This window comes from Uranotaenia lowii, chromosome 2 (genome assembly GCF_029784155.1).
Source record: "Uranotaenia lowii strain MFRU-FL chromosome 2, ASM2978415v1, whole genome shotgun sequence".
Taxonomy (NCBI): domain Eukaryota; kingdom Metazoa; phylum Arthropoda; class Insecta; order Diptera; family Culicidae; genus Uranotaenia; species Uranotaenia lowii.
Genome location: NC_073692.1, coordinates 307186237 through 307201788, shown reverse-complemented (window position 1 = coordinate 307201788; position 15552 = coordinate 307186237). Strand labels below are relative to the sequence as shown.

At 39.8% G+C, this 15552-nt stretch overlaps 1 protein-coding gene across 3 annotated transcripts in view; it reads left to right on the top strand.

The window, feature by feature from the left end:
- LOC129748880 (adenylate cyclase type 2) overlaps positions 1-15552 on the top strand; it is a 289164-nt gene that overhangs the window by 146333 nt on the left and 127279 nt on the right. For all 3 annotated transcript variants that reach the window (XM_055743660.1, XM_055743661.1, XM_055743662.1), the window contains one exon: positions 4770-4902. In XM_055743660.1, coding sequence (XP_055599635.1) covers positions 4770-4902 — 133 coding nt within the window. The remainder of the gene's footprint in view (positions 1-4769; positions 4903-15552) is intronic.

The following is a 15552-nucleotide window of genomic DNA, read 5'->3' as shown; positions in this document are numbered from 1 at the left end:
AGAAAAAATATAAACAATTTCTACTCCGCAACCATGCCTACTGCTGTTAGCTGTTTTGACTTTTTTTTTTTGCAAAAGGTAGCGTTCGAAGAAGAGGTGACAGGTGGTTTCATCAAAAAGTTAGGACACCGCGAAGAAACAAAACCAGGATTTTTCAGGACCCCAGTAGATTGGTGGAAATGAAATGCAGCTCTTCTTAGATTGCATAAATTAAGGCGAAATAGCGGTGCAGTATACGCCTTAATTTATGCAGCAGAAGAGATATGAAGTTTGGTGGCTTTTAGTTTATACCGAAAAACACCGATCAAATATCATCTGAACCATTGGTTTAAGAAGATTACCATTGGTTTAAGAGGTTAAACTGTTTTTATTGCAAAATCAATTGCAATTAAGATCAGGACGGCTTCTTGAAAATCAGGACACCGCTGGGAGCTTTGATTCGGAATGTAGCATCTTTTCTCGTGAACGTACCAAGAATAAACTGAGTTAGCTCCCGAATTCTCCTCAGCACATTGCGCAACAGATTTTTCCGGAGAAGGGAATTCTCTTCATCAGCGGATATGAATGCTCTCGCTCACTCTTATGTGTTGACAATCTCACTCTTCATTTCAGTGCGATTTATCTCTCCCCGCACCGATTGGGGGAGCAGACGAAAAAAAAATGCACTCTCTTTCACTGGACAAGCCGATCTGAGGAGTTTTGCCACCCATGGTGGGGAGGGACCTCCTTCACAATTTTCAGCAATACTGGAAAACTAATCTAGCAAATAGAACCAAATTTGGCGTGGAAAAGTATTTGATTACGAAAAATGGTAGGAAGAGGGGCTCCGATACAAATTCTATAGCAAAACTCGACTACTAATAAAGCAATCGAAACCAAACTTGGCTTGAGAGGGTTTTCGAGCACAGGAAATGTTTTTTTTCGGTGGTTTAACACTCCTCCTTCCATTCAGTGGAACGATAAACAGCGGGGAGAGGGTCACTCATTCATTTTTTTTATACATATTTCGATAGCTTATCGAGAAAATGGAACCAAATTTTCATGGGAGCACATTTGTGTACAAGCAATGTTTCTTCGAGGAGTGGGGAGAGGGTCACCCATTTTTTGACTAGCTTGAGAACTTATCGAGAATGCAACCATATATGAGATGCGATCGTATTTGTATACAAGAAGTATTTTTCTGGTGTTATGTGACCCCCTTCCTTCCATTAGGGATATAGGAATGAGAGAGGGGATCACTCCATAATTTTTACAATAATTCGAGATCGAATAGGTAAAATAAGTGTCCCGTGACGTTATTTTGTAACAAAATAGTTTTCTATAATAGTTTGAGACCCTCTCCACATAAAAAAGGGACAGCGAAGATTCCATATAAAAAAATATGTTGGCATAAGTTATAAACTTATGAGGCAAAAAAATTTAGAGTCATGAAACGGATTAACACACGGATTTAGAAAGAGTTAATAAGTTTTCAAAATGAAAAATTGCAATTTAAATTTTAAGAAACATGTTTGGGCTTTGAGGAGCCAAACTTTTATTGATAAAAATGGTTTTGAAATTTTGTGCAATTAAATGAAAAGTTAAATTACTCGGAATCAAAAATTTCAACAATTTTCGGAAGGTGTAGCAAAGCACACCGGGTCAGCTAGTTTAGAATAAAATAGCTTACCATTAGATCCTCGAGGACTCCATGAACGATTTAATATATGAATTTTGGTCGCATATTTGATTTCCAGCTGTTTTTGGGTCTCCCACAAGATTTAATTTGTTTTCTGATGCTTTTCGAATCAGTATCTAATATGAGATGCTTTAACTAATTAGAGCTACGAAAATCAATTGTTCCATGACAAAATTGGTTTAAAATTCAATTTAAACTATTTAAGCCTGAAAATTCAAATGAGCTTCAATAATTAAAGTTCATTTGAATTTTCAGGCTACTTTTTTTTATTTTTATCCGTTTATTCTTATGTTTGCTATTTACCTTCCTTAACTTTCCTTAACAGTTTTTGTTCAAATGAGTAACTATTGTTATGTTATGATCATTTATACATCAAATATTCAGGCTAGCCGTTCAGCGCTCGAGATACTCAAATGAACATTTTGGGTCAAGCTTCGAGTGATAATTCCTTCTCATCATACAAGTAGGGGAGATGTGAGTGGTCTACATTCATGATCAGACATCTAATTTCTATACATGGTTTCATTTTCTATCTGAAAATCTCTCACAGTATATGCAGATATGATTTTATTGAAAAAGCAGTAGTAAAAAACCATTATTCTAAACAGGCTAGGCTGAAAGCGCATTCTAATGATTTAAGCTTTATTTCAGCCTCATTGAAAATGTTTTCATAAAATTTCATAAAAAAAAATGTTAGAAGTTGATAACATTAATGCATAAAATCTGCCGCAAAGATTTTTTTTTATTAAAACAGTTTTAACCTTTTCTATTCTCATCGTAAAATTATGATAAAAGTTTAGATTTAGTGTATTAGTGTGATGACAAATAGCACAATATTATAATTGTAAACCTGTTTTGTTTTTTCATCATGAATATAGACTGATCTAAATAAGACCATTAAAAAGTTTAGAACAGTTTTGCGCTCCTGCTGTGTTCAAAAACAACTGTTTTAATTTTGGTGACTGTCAGATTTGATATGGGCTGTTTGTAGCCTTATCATTAAATTGAGAAAAAAAAATCTCAATTCTTCTTTGTGTTGTGTAGCTGAAGATTCACAGAATGAATTTATCAAAAGCTGTAATTCTATAAAATAGGATTTGTTTAGTAGGTGAGATGGTTTAATCCCTATCTTTTTTATTAGGTTTTAGATAAGTAAACCTTTGCAAAATGCGCTATTTGGCTCGATTTCAAAAAATAAAGGTTAGGTCAACTGGGGCATCATGAAACACTTCAACGGCTTCTAAAAACTTAATGTCCACAGATAATCACACTGTTTGTACATTTCAAGTTTAAAGTTGATGGAACATCAAATTGATGTAGTCAGAAAAATTATTGGTTTCAACAGTTATTTTTAAATTTACCAAAACATGCGATTTTCGCATCACTAAGAAAAAGAGGTAAGTTGCTACGAACTTTTTTTTTTCAAAGAATAATCAAACGAAAACCTTTGAAAATATACAGTGTTTGTATATATGTTATGGCATTATGAATAAAGCAACAATTGCAGTAACTTTAGGTTTCGTTCAAATTAAATTGTTACATTTTTCTGTCAAAAAGATTTTTAAGAAAAGGCGTAAAGGTGCTGCATACATTTAGGGGTAAAAAATTCAACGAAAAATTCTACTAGCTGAAATCATACGAATTGATGTTGAAAATTTTAAATCATAAAACGCGTGATGCAAAACAATCATGTTCCAGCATATGGAAACAAGATTTAAAAGGTGAATCTTTGATTTGCAGCCGGATGCATTTTAGCCCAGACTGGTAACTGAATTAAAAAAAAAATGCAAAAAATTTAGGGATTGTAGAAAAAATATTTTTACACCAAAAGTGTTGGTATAGGACAATAAAAGCGATATAAAGTTTGTGGGTGATCATTTAGTCAATCCGTCATATTGGGTACAGTTTTTACGGCATCAAGAAATGTGAAAATTTGTACATCTATTGCTCGATTTTTTTAATTTTCTATGAGTATCAAATACTTAAAAAAAAACTATCTCACGTAGTGCGAAACTATGTCATCATCATTTTGCTATCATTAAAATTGAAAAAGTGTTGGGATATACAAATGTTGCATCAAATCCTGCTGTTTCATGATGCCTAGTTTGACGGTACCTTGAATACTATTTCTAAATCAAATGTATTTTGTTTCTTGTTATATCAAATTCCATTTATTTCGGGCCTTGTGTATACTTAGATCTTTAATAACCTGAAAATATGATTTTATTTTGTACATCAAGTCTGTTTTTTTATACAAAACTGTGTCTTGCAGCTAATTGATTTAATGAAAGTCACAAAAGGGGTTTCGTAGTAGATTTCGTATGAAAATAAAAGTTGGTAATTTTATTATCCATAGCTCAAGAGCAACAAAGTGAATTATAATCACTACTTTCTCTGATCCACAATGAAATGAATATATCCAAATGGGCATAATTTGGTCTGGGCCAAACAGCAAAACTCAATAACAAGATATAATTACCACGTTAAATAAGACACATTTCGGCTAACATGGAAGACTGACTACCCATGTCACTTCAGCTAAACTTCTAGAGACGAGACGAAACCCACGTCAAGAATGCCTGTCCGACCTTATGTGTTAACGCAGTTATGAATTTTGGATCACGAAAATTCACTCCCTCCAGCTTCAGGCAATTTGTGTTTCCAGCTGTAGATATTTTCGCTGGTTTCACATAAAAACTTTGTTTCCACATTTAACATACATATTTTCAAAACTAAATTTAATATTTGATGATCAGTTTATGTTCCTCTATTTCTTGTTTTTAAAAAAGATAGCAATAATTATAATTTCGATAAAGTGTTCCCAAAAACTTAAAAACAGATGATAAAAATGTAACAAACACCTTAAAAAACACATAGAAAAGATTCTCGAATGAGAATTCTTTAAATAAAAAATTTCCCCAAACAGTCATTACCGGGCAGCGAAAATTTCCTTGCACCTCGCGTTGAACCATAAAATAAAAACTAGTCACGCGAATCATTCGATGAAACTGAACTTTTACGTTTTCTGTTTGCTTTTTTTTTCTTTTCCTTTCTCGGAACTAAAACTTTCTTGTCGGCCCCCACCGAACAGACGAGTTCACATAACGAAAGCCACCCTGGACTATCTGGGCGATAAGTTCGAGGTGGAACCGGGAGGTGGCGCTGGCCGAGAGTCATACCTGGCGGATCATAAAATCGAAACATATCTCATCGTACCACCGAAGGTAAGTTTGTGGATTTAAGTTTAACTTCGTAGTAATTTTCCCCTCCGTTTGGGGTTTAATTTTCGGGATGGGAAACTGTAATGGAATGTTTTGGGATTTATTTGATTTGTTTAATGTTATACTATTGACAAGTTTTAGATTTATTAATTTAACTTAAAATGTACTGGATAACATGAAAGTTATTTTTTGTTTCTTCTTTACAAATGCTAAAATTCTTACAAACGAAAAACTTCGGCCACAAAACACACATTTACATTTTTCTTTCATCTTAGCATAAGGTTATTATTTGTTCACACCTTAGTTAGCAGAAAGCTGAGCCCATGAAAGGCACCTGTGTATGAAAACAAATTGCCTCTGCTACTGGAAAACACATGCGCGAAAAAAAAGGAAAAGCGAGGGAAGGTAATTTGGGGCTAAATTTTGCACAACTTTCGACGTCGGTATCTCTAAATTATCCGCTATCCGTAACGCGCGTGGAGGCATTCATTCGAGCCTATCAGGAAACCGTTTATTCGACCGCGAAACGGGCGGGCGTGCTTAAAGCGGAACAGACCTTTTGCTGGGTCCTGGATGAGGATGCAAAGTTGAATAAAATAACTAAGTTATTGTGGTCCCTTAAAATGCTTTGAAAGATTGTAACATCAAAAATTATTCTAAGCGTATGTCCAAATTATAATTATATTACAAACGATAACTAAAAACGTAAATGTGTGACCAACCTCACATTGATCTGAAACCCCTGGACAATCGCATCAGCTGAGTTGACATAAATTTACCATAATTGATTTACATAGGGTAACGGACTTATTTTGGACCAGGTATATATTTTGGACCATCTTGTCACTGTTTTGCAATATTTCACTCATAAATCAAGTTAATTATGAAAAATTTGAACAAATATAGATGAAACTTCTTCAAATGATCCTAATCATATACAACTTTCCATTTAAATAATAAAAATAAAAAAAAAAGAAAATTAAGTTTTGATTTTTTACAAATGAGCCGAATCAACCCCATTTCAGAAGGACATGCCATTATTGGAGTCAATTTTCAAGAGGTTTCCTGCTTAGCTGTGATGAATTTAATAACAACAAACATGTTCACAGCTATGATAAAATACTTAAAAACTAGTTTGCAAGCTCGAAGCACAAAAAAAACTATTTTAATAGCAATTTGACTCATGTCGAAAATAAGTCCAACTTCATTCCTAAGGGACCTAATTTGGACCACTTACCCAAACCAGCGCTGCAGCGTATTAAACTTGCTGTTAAATGTTCATGAACGTTTTAAGAAATGACGATGACGATATGAAAGGAATGTTGCAAATTTTGTCATTCGTGTATGAAAAATAAAATTTAAGATAAAGGTATTTTTGTATTAATTTTTATTTACATAGTATTCCGTCTCACGACATAACTTGACGAACATAATTCCTAAAATTCAATCGGTCCATGGCAACCGTTCTCCAATTTCTCGGGCACCCCACGTTCGCCAGATAACGCTCCACTTGATCTAACCACCTCGCTCGTTGCGCCCCCGCTCGCCTTGTTCCTACCGGATTCGTAGCGAAAACCTGTTTTGCAGGACAGTCGTCCGGCATTCGCGCAACATGTCCCGCCCAGCGTATCCGGCCAGCTTTCACCACCTTCTGGATACTGGGTTCGCCGTGGAGTCGCGTTAGCTCGTGGTTCATCCTTCGCCTCCACACTCCGTTCTCCTATACGCCGCCAAAGATGGTTCTTAACATTCGTCGCTCGAATACCCCGAGTGTACGCAGGTCCTCCTCGAACAATATCCATATCTCGTGCCCGTAGAGAACAACCGGTCTTTTTTTTATTAGTTGATCACCCAGGTGGTAAATCCTTTTTACGGATTGCATTCCAAGGCACGGCGAGCCACCGCGTCCCCCCAGTTTGCTACTCTGGGTCCATGGGTGCAATTGGACGACTCATGATACTATGTACCCCTACGCCATAAAATCCACCTGGGGCCTCTGGCCATAATTCCCATCCGGACCTAGCAACGAAGGCTTTACCCATGATGGGAGACCATACTCGCGCAATGCGCTCCACGGCAAATACTCGTTTTATTCGTACTACACCAGCAATCTCAACCACTCTTTGTCACGATTCACGACTTACGGGTTGGCAGGCCGTTAGCCGCTACTCGTGACTCGAGTCCCACATGCGGCATCTCGTCGCAATTCGTGACGTCATGACCCGCCCCTCCTCACGACTCGAGACCCTCTCACATTCGGTCTCTTGTCACAATTTGAGCCGTCTTGACCCGTCTCTCCTCGTGACTCAAGACCTCCTCACATACCTCCTCTTGACACGACTTGAGGCGTCTATACCCACCTCTCCTCGTGTCTCGAGAGCCCTCGATCGTTCCGTCTCTTGACCCAATTCGAGACGAGAACAACTTGCCTCTTCTCGGGTCTGGAGATAACCACACATATCCTTTTTCTCCATCTCGACTCTTCGAGACCCAACCTGAGGCCCATCCACTGGGCGCCACATGTCACGGCACAAGGCCCCTCTGTCTGTCGTGAGTCAATCGTATCCGCGAATTGGGGCCAGGAACCTCCCCAAAAGGCAGATCGATCGAAACTCGCCAAACACTTGGTCGTCCCGCATATCGGGGTCGCGACTACCCGATACACGTTACGACCCCTCCCTCTTGCAACTTGCAACTGAGCACTGGTACCAGGGTGCCCAGTCACACCACGTTTTGTCACCCTCGGCACGCAGCTCGTCGCAACTGACTGTACCAAGTGTGAGGTGTAGTTCTCTTGGCCGTACATCTACAGCTGGTCAATTCTGTAGACACGTTTCCACTCTGCACCACGGGGAGGTGGAACTACGTCGCAGAGCAGAGAACAACCGGTCTAATGAGCGTCATATACCTACAGGTTACACTTCGTGCGAGGGCTAAGTCTTCTCGACCGCAGTTGCTTGTGGAGTCCATAGTAGCACGACTTCCGCTGATAATTCGCCTCCGGATCTCACGGCTGTTGTCATTGTCTGCGGTCACCAGTGAGCCGAGATAGACAAAGTCTTCGACTATCTCCAGCTTGTCGCCGTCGATCGTGACCTTGTCATTACTGGACAAGCGTACTTCGTGTACTTCGTCTTGGACGTATCAATCATCAACCCAATCCTACCTGCTTCACGTTTCGGTTTGCGGTAGATCTCCTCCACCGCCGCAGATGATCTGCCGACTATATCAATGTCGTCGGCAAAGCAGATAAGTTGACTGGATCTGTTGAAAATCGTGCCCCGCATTTCGCCCACCGCTCGTCGAATAACACCTTCTAGTGCCACGTCGAACATCATGCAGTAAAGACCATCACCTTGTCGAAGCCCCCTGCGCGATTCGAATGAACTCGACAATTCACCCGAAATCCGCACACAGCACTGCGTTCCATCCATCGTTGCCTTGATCAGTCTGATCAGCTTCCCGGAAAAGCCGTTCTCGTCCATAATTTTCCATAGCTCGTTACTGTCGATCGTGTCGTATGCGGCTATGAAGCCGATGAATAGATGGTGCGTAGGGACTTGGTGTTCCCGGCATTTTTGGAGGATTTGCCGTAATGTGAATATCTGATCCGTTATAGACCGTCCCTCCATGAAGCCGGTGACTTCCCACGAATCTGTTTGCTTGTGGCGTTAGGCGGCGGAGTAGGATTCGGGACAACACTTTGTAGGCGGCACTGAGGACAGTGATCGCTCGGTAATTCTCACAGTCCAATTTGTCGCCCTTCTCGTATATGGGGCATATTACCCCCCCTTTCCACTGCTTCGGTAGCTGTTCTATGTCCCAGATCCGGACTATCAACCGGTGCAGGTAATTGGCCAACTTGTCCGGGCCCATTTTGATGAGTTCAGCTGCGATGCCATCCTTCCCAGCCGACTTGTTTCTATTCAGCTGATGAATGGCTTCCTTAACCTCACTCATCGTTGGGAGTGGCTCCTCTACGTCGTTGGCTACACCGGTGATGTACCTTCTCCCACCGTCTTGATCTCCTGCATGTGCGCCGTTCAGGTGTTCATCAAAGTGCTGCTTCCACCTTTTGATCACCTCACGATTGTCCGTCAGGATGCCCCCGTCCTTATACCGGCACATTTCGGCTTGCGGCACGAAGCCTTTGCGGGATGCGTTGAGTATCTGATAGAACTTTCGTGTTTCTTGGGAACGATGCAGCTGCTCCAGCTCCTCGAGCTCCTCCTCCTCCAGGCGGCGCTTTTTCCCTTGGAAAATTCGGACTCGCTGTCGGTGATTTTCCACATTTCGAAGAGTGCCCTTTGCACTACTGCCGCCCGCGCGGCATTCTCTTCGTCCATCACCCTCCTACACACATAACCAACGACGTTCTCCGCCGCACTGTTGATGGCTGTCTTGATGGCATCCCAACAGCCCTCGAGAGGGGCTTCGTCAAGCTCGCCCTCTGCCGGCAGCGCTGCTTCGACTGATTTCGCGTAGTCTGCCACGACCTCAAGTTGCTTCAGCCGCGCGATATTTAACCGAGGCGGGCGCCGGTTTCGTGTGTTGTGCACTACGGAGAGTTTTGTGCGCATCTTCACCATCACCAGATAGTGGTCTGACTCGATGTTGGCGCCTCGACAGGATCTGACGTCGATGGTGTTCGAGAAGTGCCGGCTGTCAATCAAAACGTGGTCGATCTGTGATTGCGTTTGGTACGGTGATCTCCAGGTGTACTTGTGTGGGAGGCGGTGTTGGAAAAGGTACTACGTACGGCCATTCGTATGGAGGCTTTGAAATCAATAAGTCTGAAGCCGTTTTCGTTGGTCAGCTGGTGTGCACTGAACCTTCCAATTGTCGGTTTAAATTCCTCCTCCTGGCCGACCTGAGCATTAAAATCCCCGATGACGATCTTGATATAATGTTTTGGGCAACGGTCGTATTCACGCTCCAGCTGCGCGTGAAATTCGTCTTTGTCGTCATCGGTACTTCCGAGGTGAGGGCTGTGCACGTTGATGATGCTGATGTTGAAGACCCGGCCCTTGATTCTCAACCGGCACATTCGTGAGCTGATCGGCCACCACCCGATCACGCGCTTTCGCATCTTTCCCATCACTATAAAAGCTGTTCCAAGCTCGTGTGTGTTGCCGCAGCTCTGGTAGATGGCACTACCATCTGGGTACGTTCGTACCGTGGAGCCCTTCTAGCATACCTCCTGCAGTGCTACGATGTCGAATTTGCGGCTCTTCAATTCGTTGGAGAGCACGTGGCTGCTGCCCACAAAATTTAGAGATCGGCAGTTCCATGTTCCACTTTCCAATCGCTAGTCTCTTTTCGTCGCGTGGGTCTTTGCCGATTTCCATCCGAAATTTGTTGTTCGTTGTTCGTTGCTTATGTTTTTTGTAGTCACGGGCTCGCAAGGCCCGCAGCTAACCCCACTATCTCGCAGGAGGACCGTCGTGATGTTGCTGTTTTGGGTCCCGAACACCACCAGGACGTTGTTGCACTCCGCACGCCGCCCCTGACATGGAGAACAGACGCGTACGAAGCCCCCTAACTCAGTCTGCATGCGACCAAAGCATCCACCGGGGTTGGGTACCCGATCTCCGCTAAGGTTGCTCGCATCCCAGCTAGCACCACGGGGAGGTAGAGAATCGGAGTTGCAGACAAGAGGTGATATGACCACTACCTGAAGGTTGGGTGTATGCGGTCTCGAGTTGCACACTGTCTACCGTTCGCTAGCCACAATGAAACATAAGATAAGCGTTTTCAAGAATTTGCAAATTTTTAACCTGATCCTTTTTAAAATGGCTCAAATAAAGCTCAGGAGCAATTGATATTGGTTCGTGTTGGTTTTTTTCCTCATTTGAATAACTTGAATCGGAGAAAAACCTAAAAAAGAATTCAATTCGGTTGTGATTTCATCCGTGTGGTGAACGAATTATTTTATTTCTTGCGCGGTCCTTTTTTTTCCTATTAAGCGAATCCGACAACCGACTACTATTCCCAAACATAGTTGAGAGAATGACGAAATCCAGCTGGATATCATTACACGCACGATCGTTTTTCATCAATTATAGCTTCATATTTACCCGATTAACAACAATCACTTAATTTAACATAAATTATTAATCGTTCGATAGATTTGTGTAAATTATTACTAGGTTTTAGTATACCAAAGAATGGTCACGTTTTATGACAGTTATAACCAATCATTCGGTTATAAATATATAATGAAGAATTGAATCACCGTTAGTTAATTTATTAATTTTATAGATTTCAACGGTTCCAACTCTTATCCACCACAATACACATTAATTTTTAACAAACTAATTTTCTACTAAATTAGCGCACCACACGATTATATTAATTTATACACCTCAACACATAATGGTAAGAATTTTTCATTAACCGTAGCATACATCACCACAATCCGGTGTCTGATCGCCGGTAAGACCACGAAGTACAACTTTGAAAGAACGATCACTTTTAGTTTCGTAAGTAAAAAATAATTTAAATTTTTTTGAAAATCATTGAAAGATTCCGCCAATATACGAGCAGTTCCCCTTCGACCGATCTAAAAAGAAATCTTCACATCCTTGACGGAAGTGACGATTTCTTTCCGAAAGGCATTGAAGTCCGGAATCGTGACCGTAATTGGTGGAAACTTTTTGTTTTTAAGAGTATAAGAAGAAGTAGGTTTCTTAGTACTCTTATCAGAATTAAATATGAATATTTCCTCATCACCGATGTTATGAAGGACATCGAATGAATTAGAAATTTAGACTTTTTTGGGCGATGGACCTGAGTTAGGTTCGGCAATCCGTTTTCTTCCGGCTCTTGAGCCGGCCGATGGCTTCCCCATGCTGGAAAGAAAAGAGAAAAATATGAATAAAAGAAAATGAAAACAATTTTAGCACTGAAAAGTTCTGATTGATAAACAGGTAAGGATAAAATAAATAATGTAAAATGTTCCTGCATGTACACAGCAACGAAACGATGCTCCGGCGTACGTATTGACGTCTCAACGGTACAGATGGAAGTGTCCACAATGATGGTAATGAACATAGCGTGAGCTTATGATAGGGTTATAAATCATCTCGTACTAACATAAATTGCGTTATTCATTTATTATAGGTATGCTTGTTATTGAACTTACCTGTAGGATAAGTCGTAATGATTTTGAACCAAATTAATTTAACGTTTATGAAGACATTTCTGTGTTGTACTGCTTTGAAAATCAGCCATTTATTTTCGAAGGTTTTTTCTAATAAAAAAATGAAATGAGACAGAAATAGGTGCATTCTTTCCAGAACAAAATGTAGCTAGTAAAGCCATTTTACAACCCGTTTACAACCGGCTCACGTTTATGGCGCTAAATTGAAGTCATCGACCGACAGCCCTGCCAAGTGTGGTCAATTGGATTGTTCAAATAAAATCAACAAAAAAAAAACCAACTAAAATAGGTACGTGGAAACGAATCTGAAATTGCGTGGGTGGAACTCGCTCAAGCCCAGAAAGCAACAGGATCTGCGATAACAATCGTTTCGATCCGGCTTTTTGCTGGCACCAGCTGAATTCTGTGTAAAAAAAAGTGAAAAACACATTTTCACGTTTTACCTTTCGCGGGGCAGAACCAAATTTTGCTGAGCGTTGAACATTATCCTCCTATATAGGTATTTGTCAGGGTATCGTGGAAAGCTTCGAATAGAGAGAAAAAAAATTAAACCAAACGTAACCTCTCACCTGAACCTGAACCGTGGACGGCACACGCAGCACTCATAAATTTGAATATTTCATCGGCAGCTTTCGTCATGATTTTCACGGAATTGGGTTTTTGATACACGAGAATCGAGGTTGATTTACTTCGATCGGAACCGAACGGAAAACCGAAAAGAACAAGCGAGCAACTTAAGAACGGGGGCAACAATAAATCAGACGGAAAAGCGGGTTCAAATGAACTGCTCTCCACGGAATATTTATGGGGCCAGGTGATAATGTTGAGATTGAACCGGGTGATAATTGAGCTTTTCAAGAAGAAAAGCCAGAATTGAATTTCAACCGATCGAATCTATTACTGAGATTCTATCCAAATATTGGTCAACACTTTCTTGTATTTTCAAACAACTAAAAACATTGTAAGCTTTAAACCACTTTTTTGAGTACCAGATTCAATCGTTTCTTTTGTTAAAAGTACACTATAATAATTTAATGCTTCCAAATCAAAAAACTACCTGGAGATGTGAATACCTTTTTAAACTTTAAGGATCAATTGAACTCTTATGGAATATTCTGGAAAACATCTCAACAAAAAAAATTCAAAAGACATACACCGTCTTAGCCTATTATTATTAAACAACCAGTAGCTAGATGGGAATCGAAGCCATACCATTAGTGGATAAACAATTACTGGCTTACCACGCTAACCACTCGGCCACCGAGACATACCTGACGTATCAGAGTGTTGAATATCGCTCTAAAAATATGACATTAGCAAGCTCATCTTCCAATGCATTACGAGTGAAACTCTATAGGTTTTGTCAAAGTTTTTCTTAATTTACGGTCAAAAAGCGTGAATCTTAACAAAGCTGTTGATTAAACTCTTTATTTGATTTCTACTTTTGAAAGCATATATCCACTACCTAACTAAAAAACTACTCCAACCCTTTTTTCCTCCTCATAGGGCATGTTTATTAGACTAAGTCTTTTTGGGGTAATTTTTCTTAAATTTTTATCGAAAACCAACATATTTTTTTATGTTTCTAATGGAACCAAGTCTTCTAATGGGTTTTGTGCCAATTTATATTTTTTAGGGGAAACTTTTAGCTGATCAACTTTGTCGAAGACCGAAACTTCGTATATTATCAGGCAGGTAGAGGTTGGATAGAGGTAAGTTTTTCGGTATGAAAAACAATCAATTCAACTGACATCACTGCTGGTGTCTAGCGAGGTATTACTTAAAAAGAATTTATGCGATACTTCGCTAGGCATCAACAGTGATGTCAGTTGAGTTGATTGTTTTCCGGTGCTAAAAAACACGCCCCTATTCAACTGCTTTTAACACTTTTGCCCAATAAGTAACAAAGTTACGGTCATGGACAAAGTTGGAAAATTTCCTTCGGAAGACTTATTAAATGGCATTGAAGATTTGCCGGTTCGGTTACACATAAGGAACAAAATAATGAATTTATTTATTTTTTTTTTTTGAACAAAATATTAAATTTTCCTTTAAAAACTTAAAAATTTAAATTTACTCATGTAAACGTTACTTAGAAATTCAACAAAAAATTATGGATGAGTTTTGAATCAAAACGAAGCTATTAAAGGCCCAGGCTTTGAGAAAATGAAAAATTACCCCAAATTGGCTCAGTCTAATGTACAGTATTGGAAATAATAAAGTAAACAGACGGGAACAGCGCAGTGATTCAAACCTTCAAGCAAATTTTGCGAATATTGGTATTATTATTAGTTGGGTTTTTTGAGTATTTTTCTATTGGCATGTTCCATATCAATGATAGGGACATCCAAAAACCTCGTCTAAAATTCTTGAAACAATTTTGGTTAATTTTGAACATCAAAGTAGACGAAGGTCCGCTTGCTTGGCAAATAAAAAAGGTGATATTTTTTTTTTGCATTTGGAACTACCTGGTCACTCTATTCCCCCAAACAGCTCCGAAACCACATGAGCAGTATGCAATGGGTTGACTGTTAATTGAAATGACTAAAAAGCGGGTTAAACTGTGAAAAAAATTGTATGTGACAGTTTGTCGTAGCAGAATTGTAGGAGATCTGAACTGTGTACTTTTTAATTTCCAGAGCTGAAGTGCAGATTGCCAAAGATTTAAATGAAACGAATAATAAAATTATCTCCAGAATCAACCTTAACTCATGATTTTTATTCTCATTTGATAAAACTGCAATAAAATATTACCAATATCAGCTAAATTTGTATGAATGTTTTAAACTACTGTAAGGATACCATATGTACTCTATTTACAGTACATGTACTCTTTTTCGATCGTATAATGGGCGTACTCTTCTATTTGTGAAATTTTACCGAATGTACTCTTTTTTGTTGAAAGACATTTCATCAGAATGTAACGAATGTTTTTGTTCAATATTCCGCAGCTTATGCGCCACCTTCAGTACAGAAGGGCTGCGGATGTGTGTTTTCAGGGTGCTCGGCTTAAGCCTCCCTCATAGGGCGGTTTAAACGCGCTCAACACAAATCCAGCGTTTCCAACTGCTTACGGGGTTCCTAACACTTTACTCCCGAATAATTAAAGATGCAATCTCCATAACGGTGCAATCCATATAAAAAAGATAGCAAAGATCCACCCGTTAACTGTCCCCCTAATAGTCGAAAAAGGCAGATGATTTTAACAAATGTGTAGATATTGGTCTGATCAACTTTCATCCTACCTAAGCGTGACGTCACGTCTATTAACATGAGTTTGACTTACATGCTAGCACACCTGTATTGGCTCTTCTCCAACCTTTATAGGATTCTGGGAACCACGTGGTTTGAGGGTTTACTTACGGTGGAACCGTCGACGAGTTCGATCGTCGGCGATGTTTCTTGTCTTCTTTCAGCCACGATGCAAACCAGTTTTCGAGCTTAATTGACGGGAAGCTCGAAGAACTGAACGATGTCGTTAGTTCTGTTAC